Raw genomic sequence first — 16080 nt, forward strand, 5'->3', positions numbered from 1 at the left:
AGTTGACAAAATGCTTACCAACTTCTTCTCATATATTCAGACCTAATTAGTACCAATTTTATTTTTATTTTTAAGGATGTTGATTCTTATATTCATCGTTCTGGACGCACAGGCCGTGCTGGGCGCACTGGGGTTTGCATCTGTTTCTATCAGCGTAAAGAAGAATCGCAGTTAAGATATGTAGAGCAGAAAGCAGTAAGTATGTTGAATATAGGAGAATGCACTGTCAATTGACGATCAGCATGTTTTAGTAGGACTGTTTCTTTTTAATTCTAGGATTTAAATGTTTTGAAAATTACATGCAATTACTTTTGCTTAAAGTAAGTTTGTTTTCAAGTAAGTTCAATCATTCAAATAATTTGTAAAGCGCACTACATACCCGCAAGGGTTTCAAGGCGCTGAGGGTGGGGAGAGGGGGGGGGTGCTGTTGCTACTGGTCGAAAAGCCAGGTCTTGAGTTGTCTCCTGAAGGTTAGAAGGTCTTCGGTTTGTCGTAGGATGAGGGGGGAGGGTGTTCCAGGTTTTGGCGGCGCGGTGGGAGAGGGATTTGCCTCCGGCTGTGGTTTTACGGATGCGTGGGACGGTAGCCAGGGAGAGGTCTGCAGAGCGGAGTTTCCTGTTGGGTACGTAGGAGGAGAGTCGACTGTTGAGATAGGCTGGGCCGGTCTGGTGGAGTGCCTTGTGTGCGTGGATCAGGAGCTTGAAGGAGATTCTTTTGTCGACAGGGAGCCAGTGCAGGTTCCTCAGGTGGGGGATGATGTGGGCGCGGGACGTCGAGGATCAGGCGTGCAGAGGCATTCTGGATTCTTTGCAGTCTGTTGATGAGCTTGGTCGGGGCTCCGGCATAGAGGGTGTTTCCGTAGTCGAGTCTGCTGCTGACTAGGGCCTGGGTGACAGTTTTCCTGGTCTGTCGGGATCCATCTGTAGATCTTGCGGAGCATACGGAGGGTGTTGAAGCAGGTGGAGGAGACAGCGTTGACTTGTTTGGTCATGGTTAGCTTCGAGTTGAGGATGACTCCCAGGTTGCATGCGTGGTTGGTGGGTGCGGGGGGTGTCCCCAGCGATGCGGGCCACCAGGAGTCGTCCCATGCTGAGGGGTTGGGTCCGAGGATGAGGATCTCCGTCTTGTCTGTGTTCAGCTTAAGGCAGCTATCCTCCATCCAGTCGGCAACGGCCTTCATTCCCTGGTGGAAGTTGAATTTGGCGGTGAGGGTGTCCTTGGTGAGGGAGAGTATCAGTTGCGTGTCGTCGGTGTAGGAGATTATGTTGAGGTCGTGATGTCGGGCGATGCATGCGAGAGGCGCCATGTAGACGTTGAACAGTGTCGGGCTGAAGGAGGATCCCTGCGGGACGCCGCAGATTATCTCGGAGGCTTCGGATCGTAACGGGGGGAGGCGGACTCTCTGGGTTCTGCCAGAGAGGAAGGAGGAGGTCCAGTCCAGGGCCTTGTCTCGGATCCCTGCGACGTGGAGTCGTGTGCGGTGGCAGACTGTGTCGAAGGTGGCGGAGAGGTCCAGAAGGATGAAGGCCGTTGCCCAGTAGGATCCTGATGTCGTCTGTGGCGGCGATGAGGGCGGTCTCGGTGCTGTGGTTGCTGCGGAATCCTGACGGGGAGGGGTCCAGGATGCTGTTGTCTTCGAGGTAGCGGGTGAGCTGGATGTTGACTATCTTCTCAATGACCTTAGCTGGGAACGGAAGCAGTGAGATGGGCCGGAAGTTTTTCAGTTCACTCGGGTCCACTTTGGGTTTCTTCAGTAGGGCATTGATCTCGGCTTGTTTCCAGCTTTCAGGGAAGGTCGCGGTCTCGAAGGGGAGGTTGATGATGTTGCGTAGGTGGGGTGCGATGGAGCTGCCGGCTTTGTTGGAGATGTGGTGTGGAAAAGGGTCAGACGGAGTGGATTGTGCCCATGGACTTGATTGTGTCTTCGATGCTCACGTTGGCCCAGGTTGTCAGGGGGTTGTAGTCGGTGGGGTGTGGTGGTTCCGGCGTGTTGGGGCCTGTTAGGGTCGTCCGGGGGTTGAAGCTATCGTGGATGTCGGCGATCTTGCGGTGGAAGAAGGTGGCGAGGGAGTCGCACAGGGCTTGCGACGGCGGGATGTCGTTGGCGTTGAAGCTGGGGTTGGAGAGTTCCTTCACGACGTTGAAGAGCTTGTTGCTGTTGTGTGCGTTGTTGTCGAGGCAGTCTTTGAAGGAGGTCCTCTTGGCGATCCTGATGTGGTGGTGGTTGAGGATGGCGTCTTTCTGGGCTGCGCGGCTGCCCGGCGACTTCTCGCTGTGCCATATGTTTTCCAACTTCCGGAAGGTGCGCTTTGACGCTAGGAGTTCCGGGGTGAACCAGTTGGCTCTCTTGCTGGTGTCTTTGAGGGTTTGTTTTTTCAGCGGGGCTAAGGTGTTGGCGCAGTCGTCCATCCATCATCTGAGGGTGCGCGCACCATCGTCGGGGTTGGTCGGTGGGTTAAGTGCGAGGTTTGTCTGTAGGCGACGGGGGATCTGTAAGGTGCGGTGAGGTGCGACTGGTTTCTGGAAGGTGAAGGGGATGCATTGGTGGTCGGTCCAGGTGGGTTCGGAGACGTGGCTGAAGGAGACGTGTGGGCTAGAGGAGAAGATGGCGTCTGGCGTGTGTCCGGCGATGTGGGTCGGCGTCGTGACGAGCTGTTCCAGTCCGAGGTTGGCGAGGTTGTCTATCAGGGTGGAGGAGTTCCTGTTGTTCTCCAGATGGAAGTTCAGGTGTCCGAGGAGGATGTGTGAGAAAGTGCCATCTTTCTTGCATGGTATGCCCCCACTTTTTGCTGAATTGCTGAATGTACTTTGACTGAGTGTGCCCTGGACTCCTGCCAATCAGGTGCCCAGGGCCTATGTTCCTTCCCTAAAACAAACCAAACCCCAATTGGCAAACCTTGGCCACATGTCAGCCCCTGGTAAATGGTACCCTAAGTACCCAGGACTTTGTGACCAAGGAAGGCCTCTAAGAGCTGCAGCACTCGTTGTGCCACTCTTAGAGGCCCTGTACCCTTACACACACACACTGCCTTTGCAGGCTCAGTGTTTGGGTGCAAGACAAAAACAAAGTTGACATGGCACACATCCCTGTGTGCCATGCCCATCACATACACTGCCATGGCATACATCAGTCACCCCTCGTCAAACACGAGCTCCACAGCACCATAATGGCAACACTGAAGACTGAGAAGTTTGGTATCAAACTTCTCAGCACATTAAACCCACACTGATGCCAGTGTGGGATTTAATGTACCCAGCATCCCAGAGGGCATCTTAGAGGTGCCCCCTCGAACCTAACTTACAAATCCACGTCTGCTCTGAGGCTGCCTAGGCTGCCACCCAGCAGACATGTTGCTGGACCCCTGGGTAGGAGAGCCCCTGCTCTCCTGGTCCTGCAACAATGCACATCCTGGGCGAGGTGCTAAATCTCCTCCCCCAGGATGGGCAGGGGGAAGCTTCAAAGGCATGCCGCCTCTGTGAGCTTCCCCAGGCCCCTGCAACCCCCCACTCTGGCGGGAAGCTTTGGCCGGAAACCCCAAATAAGGACAGGGGAAGTGCCAGCCTGCCAGCCCCACCCCTCAGGTGGGGGAGGCGAGGTGAAGCACATCTCCGGGCTCTCGCCATCTTGAAGATGGGGAGCCCTACCCTATCAGGACTAGGCTACTGCCCCCCTCCCACAGGAGAGAGGCAGGATAGGGGGTGTACCCACCTCAGGACGGGGACCCATTGGTCCCTGCCCTTCACCTACCTGTAACGCTACTAGATTTAGGGGCACCCTGAACCTTCCTTCCCCAGATTCCAAACTACGAAGAGCAAGAAGAAAGAAGACCTGCCCTGCAGCTGCTGAAAAGAGGAAGAGGAAGACACCAACTGCTTTGGCCCCAGCGCTACCGGCCTGTTGACCCTCGAACCTGCTCCTGCTCCAGCCCGGGATCTCTTGTGGCTAGCAACCTCACCAACCCCGGAGGACCTGGCTACCTTTGGGCTCTAAGCCCTGGGACTCCCATGAGTAGAGGCTCTACTCGAAACCTATCTCTAACCCCTGTCAGCAGCCCGGAACCGCGAACCCAGCGCACTCTGCACCAGCCGAGCCTGGCCAGTGCTGGAGTGAACAAAGACCTTGAGGACGACCCCACGGCGACTGTGACCCCGGGTCCGGCACCCAAGGACCACCCTCGACACTCCTGAAGAAGCCTGCAGCCTCAGAACCAGGTGCCCCCCAAGAAGGTAAGATTTCCCGACACCTAATGGCACCCCTGCATGCGGCGCCCCACGGCCCCCTGTGAGCAATCCCGGGGTACCTACCTATCCTCCAACTACCCAACTTACCTCTCGAAGTGGTGGTGGCACCTGAAGAGTCCTCGTCCCCGAGCTTGCAGTCTTTTTCTTAACCGGAGATTTCCCATTGAAATCCATTGAGCGCCTGAAGGCTCAAAAGCACTCTGCACCCAGCCGCCCGAGTGGCCCTGGCAGTGAAAACTCTACTCCTACCTACTTCCCCACTTGCCCCGAGTAAGTGACCAGGAGCCCAGCTCCCACAGCCGCGTGGCTTGCCAGTCAGCAGCCACCAAACAAGGCCCCCCTATCCCTCATAGGATAACATTGGGCCTAACTCTCTCTGCACCCGGCTGCCCTAGAGCCGCTGAGGATGAACTAACTGTACCTACCTGACCCTGGGAGACCCCGGAGTCTGTGCCCAGAACCTCAATTCTGCCAGTCGAGTACTTACCCTTAAACCGCAAACTCTATTTTCCACATTGACTGGCTTTTTCCTGAACTTTCTTCTAAGTGTGGACTTTTCAAATCTTCAAATATTCACCAAAAATCAGCAGAGTGACAAACTAATTTACTCACCTGCTCTTAGGTGAGCTCCCAGTGCTGGATCTTGGTGCCCAGCACTGACTCTGAAAAATATGTACAACTGTACTTACCCTTAACTCAATTTTCTTCCATAGGAAACCATTGACTGGTGTCCTGTGAAATTTCTTCTAAGTGTCGATTTCTGCACTCTTTAAATATTCTTCAAAAATCGTATAATATCTAAAAACGTAATTACTTACCTGTTTTGGATAAAGGTCCCAGTACTGAGTCTAGGCACCCAGTACTGGATTACAAAAGTAACGAGAACATACTGTACCTGTAACCTGCATTTTCTTCCATAGGGAATCATTGTCTGTTTTCTCTGAAATATTTTCTAAGTGTCAACTTTTAAAATGGCTAAATATTAGTTAAAAATCATTACAGTACTTAAGTCGACTTTCATCACTTGATTCTGAGAACTGACCCAGGACTGAATCTAGGATCCAGTCCTGGAATTCCAAAAGTAATCTAAAAAGTAATCTCTTGCAAATAACTTGAATTTACCATTGAGCTCAATGTATTGTTGTGTTTAGAAATAGATTTGCCTATATTTATATGAAACATCTACTGTTGAGAAAGTATATTTTAACTCCAAGTGTTGGTTCTAAAGTAAAACAAGCATATATTTTTTATATATAAACCATTGGCCTAGAGTTCATTTATTGAGTGTGTGAAACCATTTGCGGACTGAGTGTGTACAACAAATGCTTTACACTGTCCTCTGGTACTGCCGTACTGCTCGACCAAGCTACCACTTTAGAGAGTAAGGTTATACCTAACTTTAACCTCTGTCAAACCCTCGGGACTGTGGTCTCTGTACACCTTGTACCTATTAAGGAACAGTATATACAGAGCCGCTTTCTCACAGGATGTAGTCGGTGGAGCTCAGTGGGTGCGTGCTGATGAAGTCGGCGATGGCGTCGCAGAATTGTGGTCGGAGTCTGGGTGGTCTGTAGACGAGGGTGCCTCTTAGGGTGGTCTTGGGGTCCGTGTCGATCTGGAAGTGCATGTGTTCGGCGGTGCCGAGTGTCGTCGGTGTTTGTTGAGACCCTGATGGTCATCTTGTGGACAATGGCGATTCCTCCTCCAACTCCGTTGGTGCGGTCTCTGCGGGCGATCTTGTATCCGTCGGGGATGGCTATGGCGATGTCTGGAGAGGAGGCTTCGTTCATCCAGGTCTCGGTCAGGAAGGCTACGTCTGGAGATGCGGTGTCGAGTAGGTCCCAGAACTCGACTGCGTGTTTGCGTGCGGAGCGGGTGTTAATCAGGATGCATCGCAGCCGGTTGTGTTTTGTCGTGGCGGGTGTCTCTGCGTGTTCGATGCAGGAGAAGCTGCAGTTCTGGCAGGCGAAGGGACAGTGGGTGCTCCTCGGGGTGGCCCTGCAGCAGGTGGGGGTTCGTCCTGGGTTGAGAGCGATGATGGTGCTAGCTTCATATCGGAGGCGGTCTGCATGGCTGGTGCGGGGGCCAGGGGTTCTGGCGCTGGGCGCGGTCCAGGCGCGGACAGGCGCAAACGGGCTTGCCTTAGGCGCGCCTTCTAAGGGGAGGTGGGAGGGAGGAGCAGCTGGGAGGCGGGTGGCAGGGGGCAGCGAATAGGCGTGGGGGGGGCGGGATGCAATGGCGGGAACGGGAGCTACGCGAGCAGGCACAACAGGGGGCACAGAAGGCAAGTGGGCAGCGGGGCACAGAGGAGCAAAAAGGCACACAAGAACAGGGCTCAGAAGGCAAGTGGGCAGCGGGGCACAGAGGAGCAAAAAGGCACAGACCCACTCAGGGAGCAGGTGGAGCTGCAGCGGGGGGCGGGGAGTGACCTACCTGGCAAGGTCTAGGGTCGCTGTCCTCACCGCGCAGCGGCCCCCATTTTAAGGGAAGGTGGGAGGGAGGAGCAGCTGGGAGGCGGGTTACAGGGGGCAGCGAATGGGCGCGGGGCCGCAGGTGATGCAGCGGCGGGAACGGGAGGGGGCACGGAAGACAAGTGGTCAGCGGGGCATAGAGGAGCAAAAAGGCACACAAGAATGGGGTACAGAAGGCAAGTGGGCAGCGGGACACAGAGGAGCAAAAGGCACACAAGAATGGGTCACAGAAGGCAAGTGGGCAGCGGGGCACAGAGGAGCAAAAAGGCACAAGAACGGGTCACAGAAGGCAAGTGGGCAGCGGGGCACAGGAGCAAAAAGGCACAGACACTCAGGGAGCTGGTGGAGCTGCAGCGGGGGGGAGCGACCTACCTGGCAAGGTCAAGGGTCGCTCTGTCAAGGTCAAGTTGTCCAGTAGTGCACTTGCACGTGTGTCAATGTACTTAATAATAAATTACACTTGAGTTTTTCGTTAGTAGTTTTGAATACTGATTATGTGCAGATGTGTGTGGGATCCTGACACACCTTTTAAATAGATATTAAAACGACTCTGATTAAAGGTTAAAAAAATCCTTGGTTGACTTTTTTTATTAATTCAGCTAAAAGAAAAATTCAAGTGACACATGAGAAGAGTACTGGTGTTCAGCACAAATTTTGCATAAATGGGCTTGGACTCTCAGCCACCCACTTTGGCTCCACGGAGGCTTTAAGTTTTAGTGATCCACCTGTATTGAAGATCAGATTTGTGTAGGAGAGATGGGGAAACTCCGCCCCAATTATTCCCATCTGGTTTTTTCCCCACCTCACCCAATACCTCAGGAAAGATTCCTTGGGGATTCCAGATATTTATTGACACCACTCTATGTTGAGAGTTATGCAAACGACTATTGGACTTCTAATGCTATTTTGAGCTCAAAGGACTTTTCTGGACTTCAAAAGAGATTGATATATACCCTACCTGCAGTACATCATTACATAGGCTTTTTGCCCCATATCAGAGCAGTCCCTACACAGAAACATGTTGCGGCTGCAGGCAGTCAGTTTAGTCATGAAGGCCTTCTCTTCCATCTTGGGGAGGGTGACAAAACCACCACATTCTATCAAATCGGCAAATCAATTTCTAGCTTTTTTTTTTTCCACCATTGTGTTCGGAAGCAAGGAAGATTGCTGAAAGATCCAATTTGAAAACTTGACATGCAAGCATACTTGAAGTAAACCGTAACGACTGAGGCAGTGCACATCTAAAAAGGCAGAGCGAAGGAGAATAGTTTTTTGGGGGGTGATACTCCAATGATAAGCAAGTCAGAGAATATAACTTGTAAGTGCTGTTCCAATCGGGCCTTCTAGTTACCTGTCAAGCAAGGGTCATGGACAGTAATCAAAAGTTTGCCCTAAGTGCCTCCGAACATTTACCCAAATGGATGGTCACAGGGTATGCAGACTGTCTCCCAAAGGAGCATACATCTGAAACCAGCTGCTATTTTAATCTGAAGACACTAAAAATCGGAGGGAAGCAAAAGTGGATATGTTGCGTCTTGAATCGGCAAAATAACAAAGCTTGGCAGAGTACTCATTATCACGGGGGATTTGATGTCGTAGAGCAGAGGTCTTCAAACTGGAGGGGCCGGCCCCCCTGGGAGATCTTCAGTGATCTCAGGGGGAGGGGTGCCAGCCTCTGGCCAAGAGAAGCATCATGCTTTGTTTTAAGTGTTGAAAACATGAGCAGCAGTAAGCCACCTTGCAATGGTCCACCACTAGCAACTTTTGTCATTTATATCCTGACTGGGAGTATGTGTAGGAAAGGGGTAACCGCTTAAATGCAATATTTAAATGTTTAGCCATATTTAAATTTTGACAATTGAGCAAAATAATTGTGAGAAATTGAGGGGGGAGGGCGTTTTTTCAACTGGGGAGTGGGGGCTCATTAAGTAGTTGGAAGTCCACTACTCTAGAGGGTATTGAGGAGACATTAGGAGAACATGCAGGATTTGGACGTCAAAGACATCGCTCACATGAACATAGTTAAATAACACGCTACAGAGAGACATTCTTTCAACATCAAAAATGCCTAAGCTAACGGCTAAAAGTAAAGCGTGCGGTTCTGAAAAGTTTGGTTTTCAGTAAAATGAAAGCTAAATTCTTGGCATCAAACCTTGATGATTCAGAGGGCCTACAGACTTGACTCACGGATTGAAAAGCACAGATACCAATGTGATCAAAAAGCTTAAACCATCTTGATCAGCATCAAGAGGACTGAGACCGGAGGAAGGTGAACGACAAGTACTCAAACACCTGAAAGACTCCAAAAAAAGTGGTCGTAGAAAAGCAGGGTTAACTCTGGTTCAAAGACAGACTCCAAACGTTCAGAAGGAGACATTTAAATGCTTCGTTTTAGTAGTTTCATACTAGACCCTGAGTTAAATGGAACAGAAAAACCCAGGTTTACAGAGGGGGGGAAGAGGAAAAATGTAGGATCCACTCTTCCCAGCACCACAAGTTGAGAATATAGATACCAAAATACAGAGAGAAGAATACACGCATGCAACACAGCATTAGTAGTGTGATCTTTTAGAGAGCCAGTCCCTTTCTGATTCCATAGAAGAGATAGAGACAAATCATGCGGGCTGGCCTCCGACCTATTCATAAATCCTTTTGCGAGGCTCCAGGACGCACAGAGGCCAGGCGACCTTTCAACTCTGCACCTGAGAACCTTACAAACTGGCTGTGCCCTCTGGTCCCCGTAACCTTGCGTACCGAGACCCCCATTGGGAACTCCTGGACTTGTCCCTGTTTGCAGCCTGTTTCTAGGTGGCCCCCTTCTCCTTACCGGCGTAGTTCGCACAGCTACCAACTCTACCAGCACGTCTGCACCTGGATGCCCCAGGGCAGGTAATGAGGAACTGCTGGTAGTACTTTGGGCCTTGGCCCCCTACGACCTTAAGACCCGAAGGAGACCCCCAGAAGCCGAAATAGCTGTATGCTATCGATGCCTTTTCTCCCATAGGAAACCTTTGAGTGTAGAGGCGCATTTAAGTAACTGTTTACTTAACTGTCCCCAATACAGAAGAAATGTGGACCGGCATGCAGCCACAAATATACACCATTTCTCATGTTTACAATTCCGAACTGCTGTTTACAGCTCCAACTCCTCAGTGGGACTGGTTCTCCCTGTCATTGTGTACAAAGTTTGAGAGAGATCCCCATCCCGGGATTCCTCGAACCTTCACCCTTCATAATGCCTTAGTGGGACCTAAATTTAGTAGTAACTTTTCTGATGTGGCTCCTTTCGAGCCATTACACTACTGCCCAATCAAGCGCTTTACTATAACAGCCTTTCCAGTGTTAATACCATCTGCCCGGAGAGTCATCCTCCGTACCTTAACATCTACCCAAACAAGTTGTTTCTTCGGACTAGAGCATCGTTCCTACCGAAGATAGCTACTTCCTTTCATGTGGGACAGTCCATCACCCTGCTTACCTTTTACACTGCGCCTCACCCCTCTAAAGAAGATCAGATACTCCATAGTCTTGACCCCCAAAAGAGCACTGTCATTCTACCTTGACTGCACAAAAGTTCTGTGTGGATGATCAACTAGTTGTGGGGTACGTTGGAGTCAAAAAAAGAAAAACAGTGCAGAGACGGATCATCTTGCAGTGGATAGTGCCCTGCATCAAAATCTTCTACACATTGGCAATAAAAGCATGTGAGAAAGTGCCATCTTTCTTGCATGGTATGCCCCCACATTTTGCTAAATTGCTGAGTGTACTTTGACGGAGTGTACCCTGGACTCCTGCCAATCAGGTGCCCAGGGCCTTGGTTCCTTCCTTAAAACACACACACTCCAAATTGGCAAATCCTGGCCACATGTCAGCCCCTGGTAAATGGTACCCTAGGTACCCAGGGCCTTGTGACCAGGGAAGGCCCCTAAGGGCTGCAGCACTCATTGTGCCACCCTTAGAGGCCCTGTACCCTTACACACACACACTGCCTTTGCAGGCTGAGTGTCTGGGTGCAGGACAAAATGAAGAGTCGACATGGCACACCTCTGTGTGCCATGCCCATTACCTACACTGCCAAGGCATATGTCAGCCACCCCTCTGGCTGGGTGCCTTATGCCCATGGTGTGGGCACAGGAGCAGGAGCCCTGTGCCCCTACAGTACCCAGGTCCATTCCCGAGCACTGTGTGCAGTGCTGCCATTTAAGAGTACATGGTGCTGAGAGCTCGTCCAACACGAGCTCCACAGCACCATAATGGCAACACTGAAGACTGGGAAGTTTGGTATCAAACTTCTCAGCACATTAAACCCACACTGATGCCAGTGTGAGATTTAATGTACCAAGCACCCCAGAGGGCATCTTAGAGATGCCCCCTTACAACTAACCTACAATCCACGACTGCTCTGAGGGTGCCCAGGCTGCCACACAGCAGACACGTTGCTGGACCCCTGGGTGGGAGAGCCCCTGCTCTCCCGGGCCTGCAACAATGCACATCCTGGGTGAGGTGATAAATCTCCTCCCCCAGGATGAGCAAAGGGAAGCTTCAAAGGCATGCCACCTCTGTGAGCTTCCCCAGGCCACTGCAACCCCCCACTCTGGCGGGAAGCTTGGCCGGAAACCCCATACAAGGACAGGGGATGTGCCAGCCTGCCCACCCCACCCCTCAGGTGGGGGAGGCGAGGTGAAGCACATCTCCGGGCTCTCGCCATCTTGAAGATGGGAGGCCCTACCCTATCAGGATTAGGCTACTGCCCCCCTCCCACAGGAGAGAGGCAAGATAGGGGGTGTACCAACCCCAGGACAAGGACCCATTGGCCCCTGGCCTTCACCTACCTGTAACGCCCCTGAATCTAGTATTTAGGGGCACCCTGAACCTTCCTTCCCCAGATTCCGAAACTACAAGAAGAGCGAGAAGAATCGAAGACCTGCCCTGCAGCTGCGAAGGAGAGGGAGACACCAACTGCTTTGGCCCCAGCCCTACCGGCCTGTCGACCTCGAACCTGCTCCTGCTCCAAACCCGGCATCTCTTGTGGCCAGCAACCTCAGAAACCCCGGAGGACCTGGCTACCTTTGAACTCTGATCCCCTGGGACTCCCATGAGTAGAGGCTCTACTCAGAACCTACCTTTCACCCCTGGCAGCAGCCCAGAGCCACGATCCCAGCCCACTCTGCACCCGCCAAGCCTGGCCGGTGCCGGAGTGAACTAAACCCACGAGGACGACCCCACGGCGACTGTGACCCCGAGTCCAGCACCCAAGGACCCCCCTCGACAATCCTGGAGAAGCCTGCAGCCTCAGAACAGAGTGCCACCCCAACCGCGATCAACAGAGGGTAAGATTTCCTGACATCAAAAGGCACCCCTGCACCCGGCGCCCCACGGCCCTCTGTGTCCAATCCCGGGGTACCTACCTATCCTCCAACTACCCAACTTACCTCTCGAAGTGGTGGTGGCACCTGAAGAGTCCTCGTCCCCGAGCCTGCAGTCTTTTTCCAAACCGGAGATTTCCCATAGAAATCAATTGAGCGCCCGACGGCTCAAAAGCACCCTGCACCCAGCCGCCCGAGTGGCCCTGGCAGTGAAAACTCTACTCTAACCTACTTCCCCACTTGCCCTGAGTAAGTGACCAGGAGCCCAGCTCCCACAGCCGCGTGGCTTGCCAGACAGCAGCCACCAACCAAGGCCCCCCTATCCCTCATAGGATAACATTGGGCCTAACTCTCTCTGCACCCGGCCGTCCTGAAACCGCTGAGGGTGAACTAACTGTACCTACCTGACACTGGGGGACCCCTGAGTCTATGCCCAGAACTTCAACTCTGCCAGTCGAGTACTTACCCTTAAACCGCTAACTTCATTTTCCTCATAGGGTAACATTGACTGGCTTTTTCTTGAAAATTCTTCTAAGTGTGGACTTTTCAAAACTCAAAATAATCACCAAAAATCAGCCGAGTGACAAAAACGAATTTACTCACCTGCTCTTAGGTGAGCTCCCAGTGCTGGATCTTGGTGCCCAGCACTGACTCTGAAAAGTACCCACAACTATACTTACCTTTTAACTCATTTTTCTTCCATAGGAAACCATTGACTGTTTTTCTGTGAAATTTCTTCTAAGTGTTGATTTCTGCAATTTCTAAATATTCTTCAAAAATCGTATAACATCTGAAAACGTAATTACTTACCTGTTTTGGATAAAGGTCCCAGTACTGAGTCTAGGCACCCAGTACTGGATTACAAAAGTAACAATAACCTACTGTACCTGTAACCTAAATTTTCTTCCATAGGGAATCATTGATTGTTTGCTCTGAAATATTTTCTAAGTGCTAACATTTAAAATAGCTAAATATTAGTTAAAAATCATTACAGTATCAAAGTCGACTTTCAACAACTGATTCTGAGAACTGACCCAGGACTGGATCTAGGATCCAGGCCTGGAATTACAAAAGTAATCTAAAAAGTAATCTGTTGCATATAATTTGAATTTATCATTGAGCTCAATGTATTGTGTCTAGAAATAGTTGCTTACTGCAACTACTTGTAACTGTTTACTAAAAAGTCTATTACATATACAAAAGTATTTTTATGAAACATCTCCTGTCGAGAAAGTATATTTTAATTCCAAGTGTTGGTTCTAAAATAAAACAAGCATATATTTTTTATATACAAACCATTGGCCTAGAGTTCAGTTATTGAGTGTGTGGAACTATTTGCTGACTGAGTGTGTACAACAAATGCTTTACACTGTCCTCTGATACTGCCTTACTGCTCGACCAGGCTACCACTTTGGAGAGTAAGGTTATATCTAACTTTAACCTCTGTTAAACCCTTGGGGTCTGTGGACTCTGTACACCCTGTACCTATTAAGGAACAGTATATACAGAGCCACTTTCTCACAAAGCAACCCTCCTGAAGGTTTGCGAGCTCATTCTACCATAACCAAGGCTGCAACCACTGCATTAGGTCTCAAAGTACTCGTCTCGAATATCAGGCAGCAATATGTGCTTTCCTGCACACGTTTGCGAAACACTACTGTCTTGACAGTCCGGTCTGTTGGGACAGGCATTTTGCCAATTCGGTCCTACAAGACTGTTTTTTTTTTTTTCATTCTAAATTATTATTTTTTTATTTCATTTATTGGCATTTCAAAATTGTACATTATACAAACCATAAAAATTAACCCGTAGTCTGTAGTATAACAACATCCATCTTACAATGTTGACAGATCTGGCAAGTTATCAGCAAGCCACAAATACCCCAGGCATGCTACGATATCCAATTAGTCTGTTGGATGTATTTGTAGATAGTCAGTTAGGTATGTCCAATAGTCTCTAGGTTTGGCACCAGTGGGCAGTTCTTCAGTGTAGGTATGGAGCGTGTCCTTACAGTACGTCAGGTCTCGAAGCCATTGTCGAAGCGTTGGGATCACCTTACTATCCCAGCACAATGAAACTCTACGTTTTGCCACTAATAGAGCAACAGCACAGAATTTAAGCTTACGAGCCTGCACTTTTTGAACAAGGCCTAATAAACCGGTGCGAGCAGCACAGTCGATAGTTATACCCACCCTGTATCCCAATGTCTTTGTAACATTTAGCCAGTATTCATGCACTTCTGCACAGTCCCATGCCAGATGCATAAAATCAGCTCCATCTGCTTTACAGCGCCTACATGTCGCATCCGACCGTAGGCCATATGCACATAGCCTGGCTGGTGTGTAGTATGTTTGGTGGAGATATTTATAGTGTATCAGTCTCAAATTACCGTTAGGCGTAAGCAAACTAGTTAGAGCGCACGCCGTGGACCATTCCTCCTCTGTGAGTGGAACATCAAGAACTTCATTCCATTTCCCCATCGCCGGTGTCGTCTTGCTAGCTATATCCTCCTGTAGTTTAATGTACAATTTAGAGACCATGTGTTTATTGTTGGGTGTAGTGAGCACCCACTGTAGAGTGGACAGCTGTGATGGCTCCTCGGGGTAAGAGGGATGCAATGCTTTGATCGCATTTTGTAGTCTGTAGTATGTGAATCGAAATAGTCGTTTGGTTTCTAATATATGTAAGATCAGTGAGCGCTCTAAAAACACCATTGCAGTAAAGGTCCCCCATCTTGTCTATACCCGCCTGTTGCAGCTGTTTCTGACCCACTTGCTCTTGCGTGACGGACAGCTCTGGATGATGTAACAATGGCGGCGCCTGTGCATATAGCGGGTATTTGCCTGCTAACTTCCCCATTCTATATCACGCAGCAACTGTTGCGTCTATAGGGTTGATGTCTCGGCTGTGAAGTGGAGACCTACGATGCGTGATGATAGCCTTCAACGGAATAGGATGTGCATCCCTTTCTTTGATGGCTACATGGGGAATATACGGGACAGTGTGGTACCAGTAATGCGCAAATTGCGCTTGAGCACACAGAAAATAGAGCAGAAAGTCTGGAACAGTGAGCCCACCTCGCGTGTAAGGCAATGTGATGTAGTCCCTCTTCCCTCATAATCTTGTGCAATACCTCCACAGCCCTCCTGTGTGTTTCTCTAGACGTGTCTGATCTATCCAGATTGTCACACAGAGCGGCATTAAAATCTCCACCCCAGAATATAGTCATGCCTTTCAAATCATGTATTTTACGCCATATGTCTTTATAGAAATCTGGGTCATCTACATTTGGGCCATAGGTATTAACAAAGGCTATACGCTGACCTCAGAGCCTTCCTGTAAGGATAACTTAGCGCTCTAGTTCGTCCCGTAATGTACTATCTACTTGGAGTTGCGTTCCCTTTTTTACCAATATGATGACCCCCCTAGACTAGGATGAGTATAACGACTTGTATATTGCCTCCGCCCATTTGCGTCCAATAGTATTGTTAGCGTCGGGGGCAATGTGGGTTTCCTGAAGAAATGCTATGTCAATATGCAGCCTATCAAAATAGGCAAATACCTGCCTTATTTTTTTCGGGTTGTTTAGCCCTTTAACATTCCACGTAATCCGGTTTAGTTGGGTTGGACGCAATCTAGATGCGGACATAGGTAAACATTGAAATAGAACCTAAGGTCAAATACCATGTCCCCTGCAGGAACATCCTCTGTGACTTTATAAAAAGCTGGTAATCACATTTATATAATTTTTCTATTGAATAACTGTGATGTCTCTCATGCACTACAGTCTGCATAAGTCCCCCACCCCGTTCCCCCCCCCCTCCCACTTCAGCACCCCAACTATGCCAAAGACAAGTCCCTAACAGAAGAAACAACATCTCAAAAACACTTTGTGGGGATCACCCGCCTGAGGGTACCACCGAGCGCACACTACTCTATCCAACAGTGTGGATGTGGTCAGGTGTACGTTACATATGCAGATCCAATAGTGCCCAGAAGTG

At 50.0% G+C, this 16080-nt stretch overlaps 1 protein-coding gene across 2 annotated transcripts in view; it reads left to right on the forward strand.

Moving 5' to 3' along the window:
• LOC146867129 (nucleolar RNA helicase 2-like) overlaps nt 1–16080 on the forward strand; it is a 796160-nt gene that overhangs the window by 440365 nt on the left and 339715 nt on the right. For both annotated transcript variants that reach the window (XM_085603581.1, XM_085603582.1), the window contains one exon: nt 76–195. In XM_085603581.1, coding sequence (XP_085459707.1) covers nt 76–195 — 120 coding nt within the window. The remainder of the gene's footprint in view (nt 1–75; nt 196–16080) is intronic.

Source organism: Triturus cristatus, chromosome 1_2, assembly GCF_964204655.1.
Source record: "Triturus cristatus chromosome 1_2, aTriCri1.1, whole genome shotgun sequence".
In the NCBI taxonomy this organism is placed as follows: domain Eukaryota; kingdom Metazoa; phylum Chordata; class Amphibia; order Caudata; family Salamandridae; genus Triturus; species Triturus cristatus.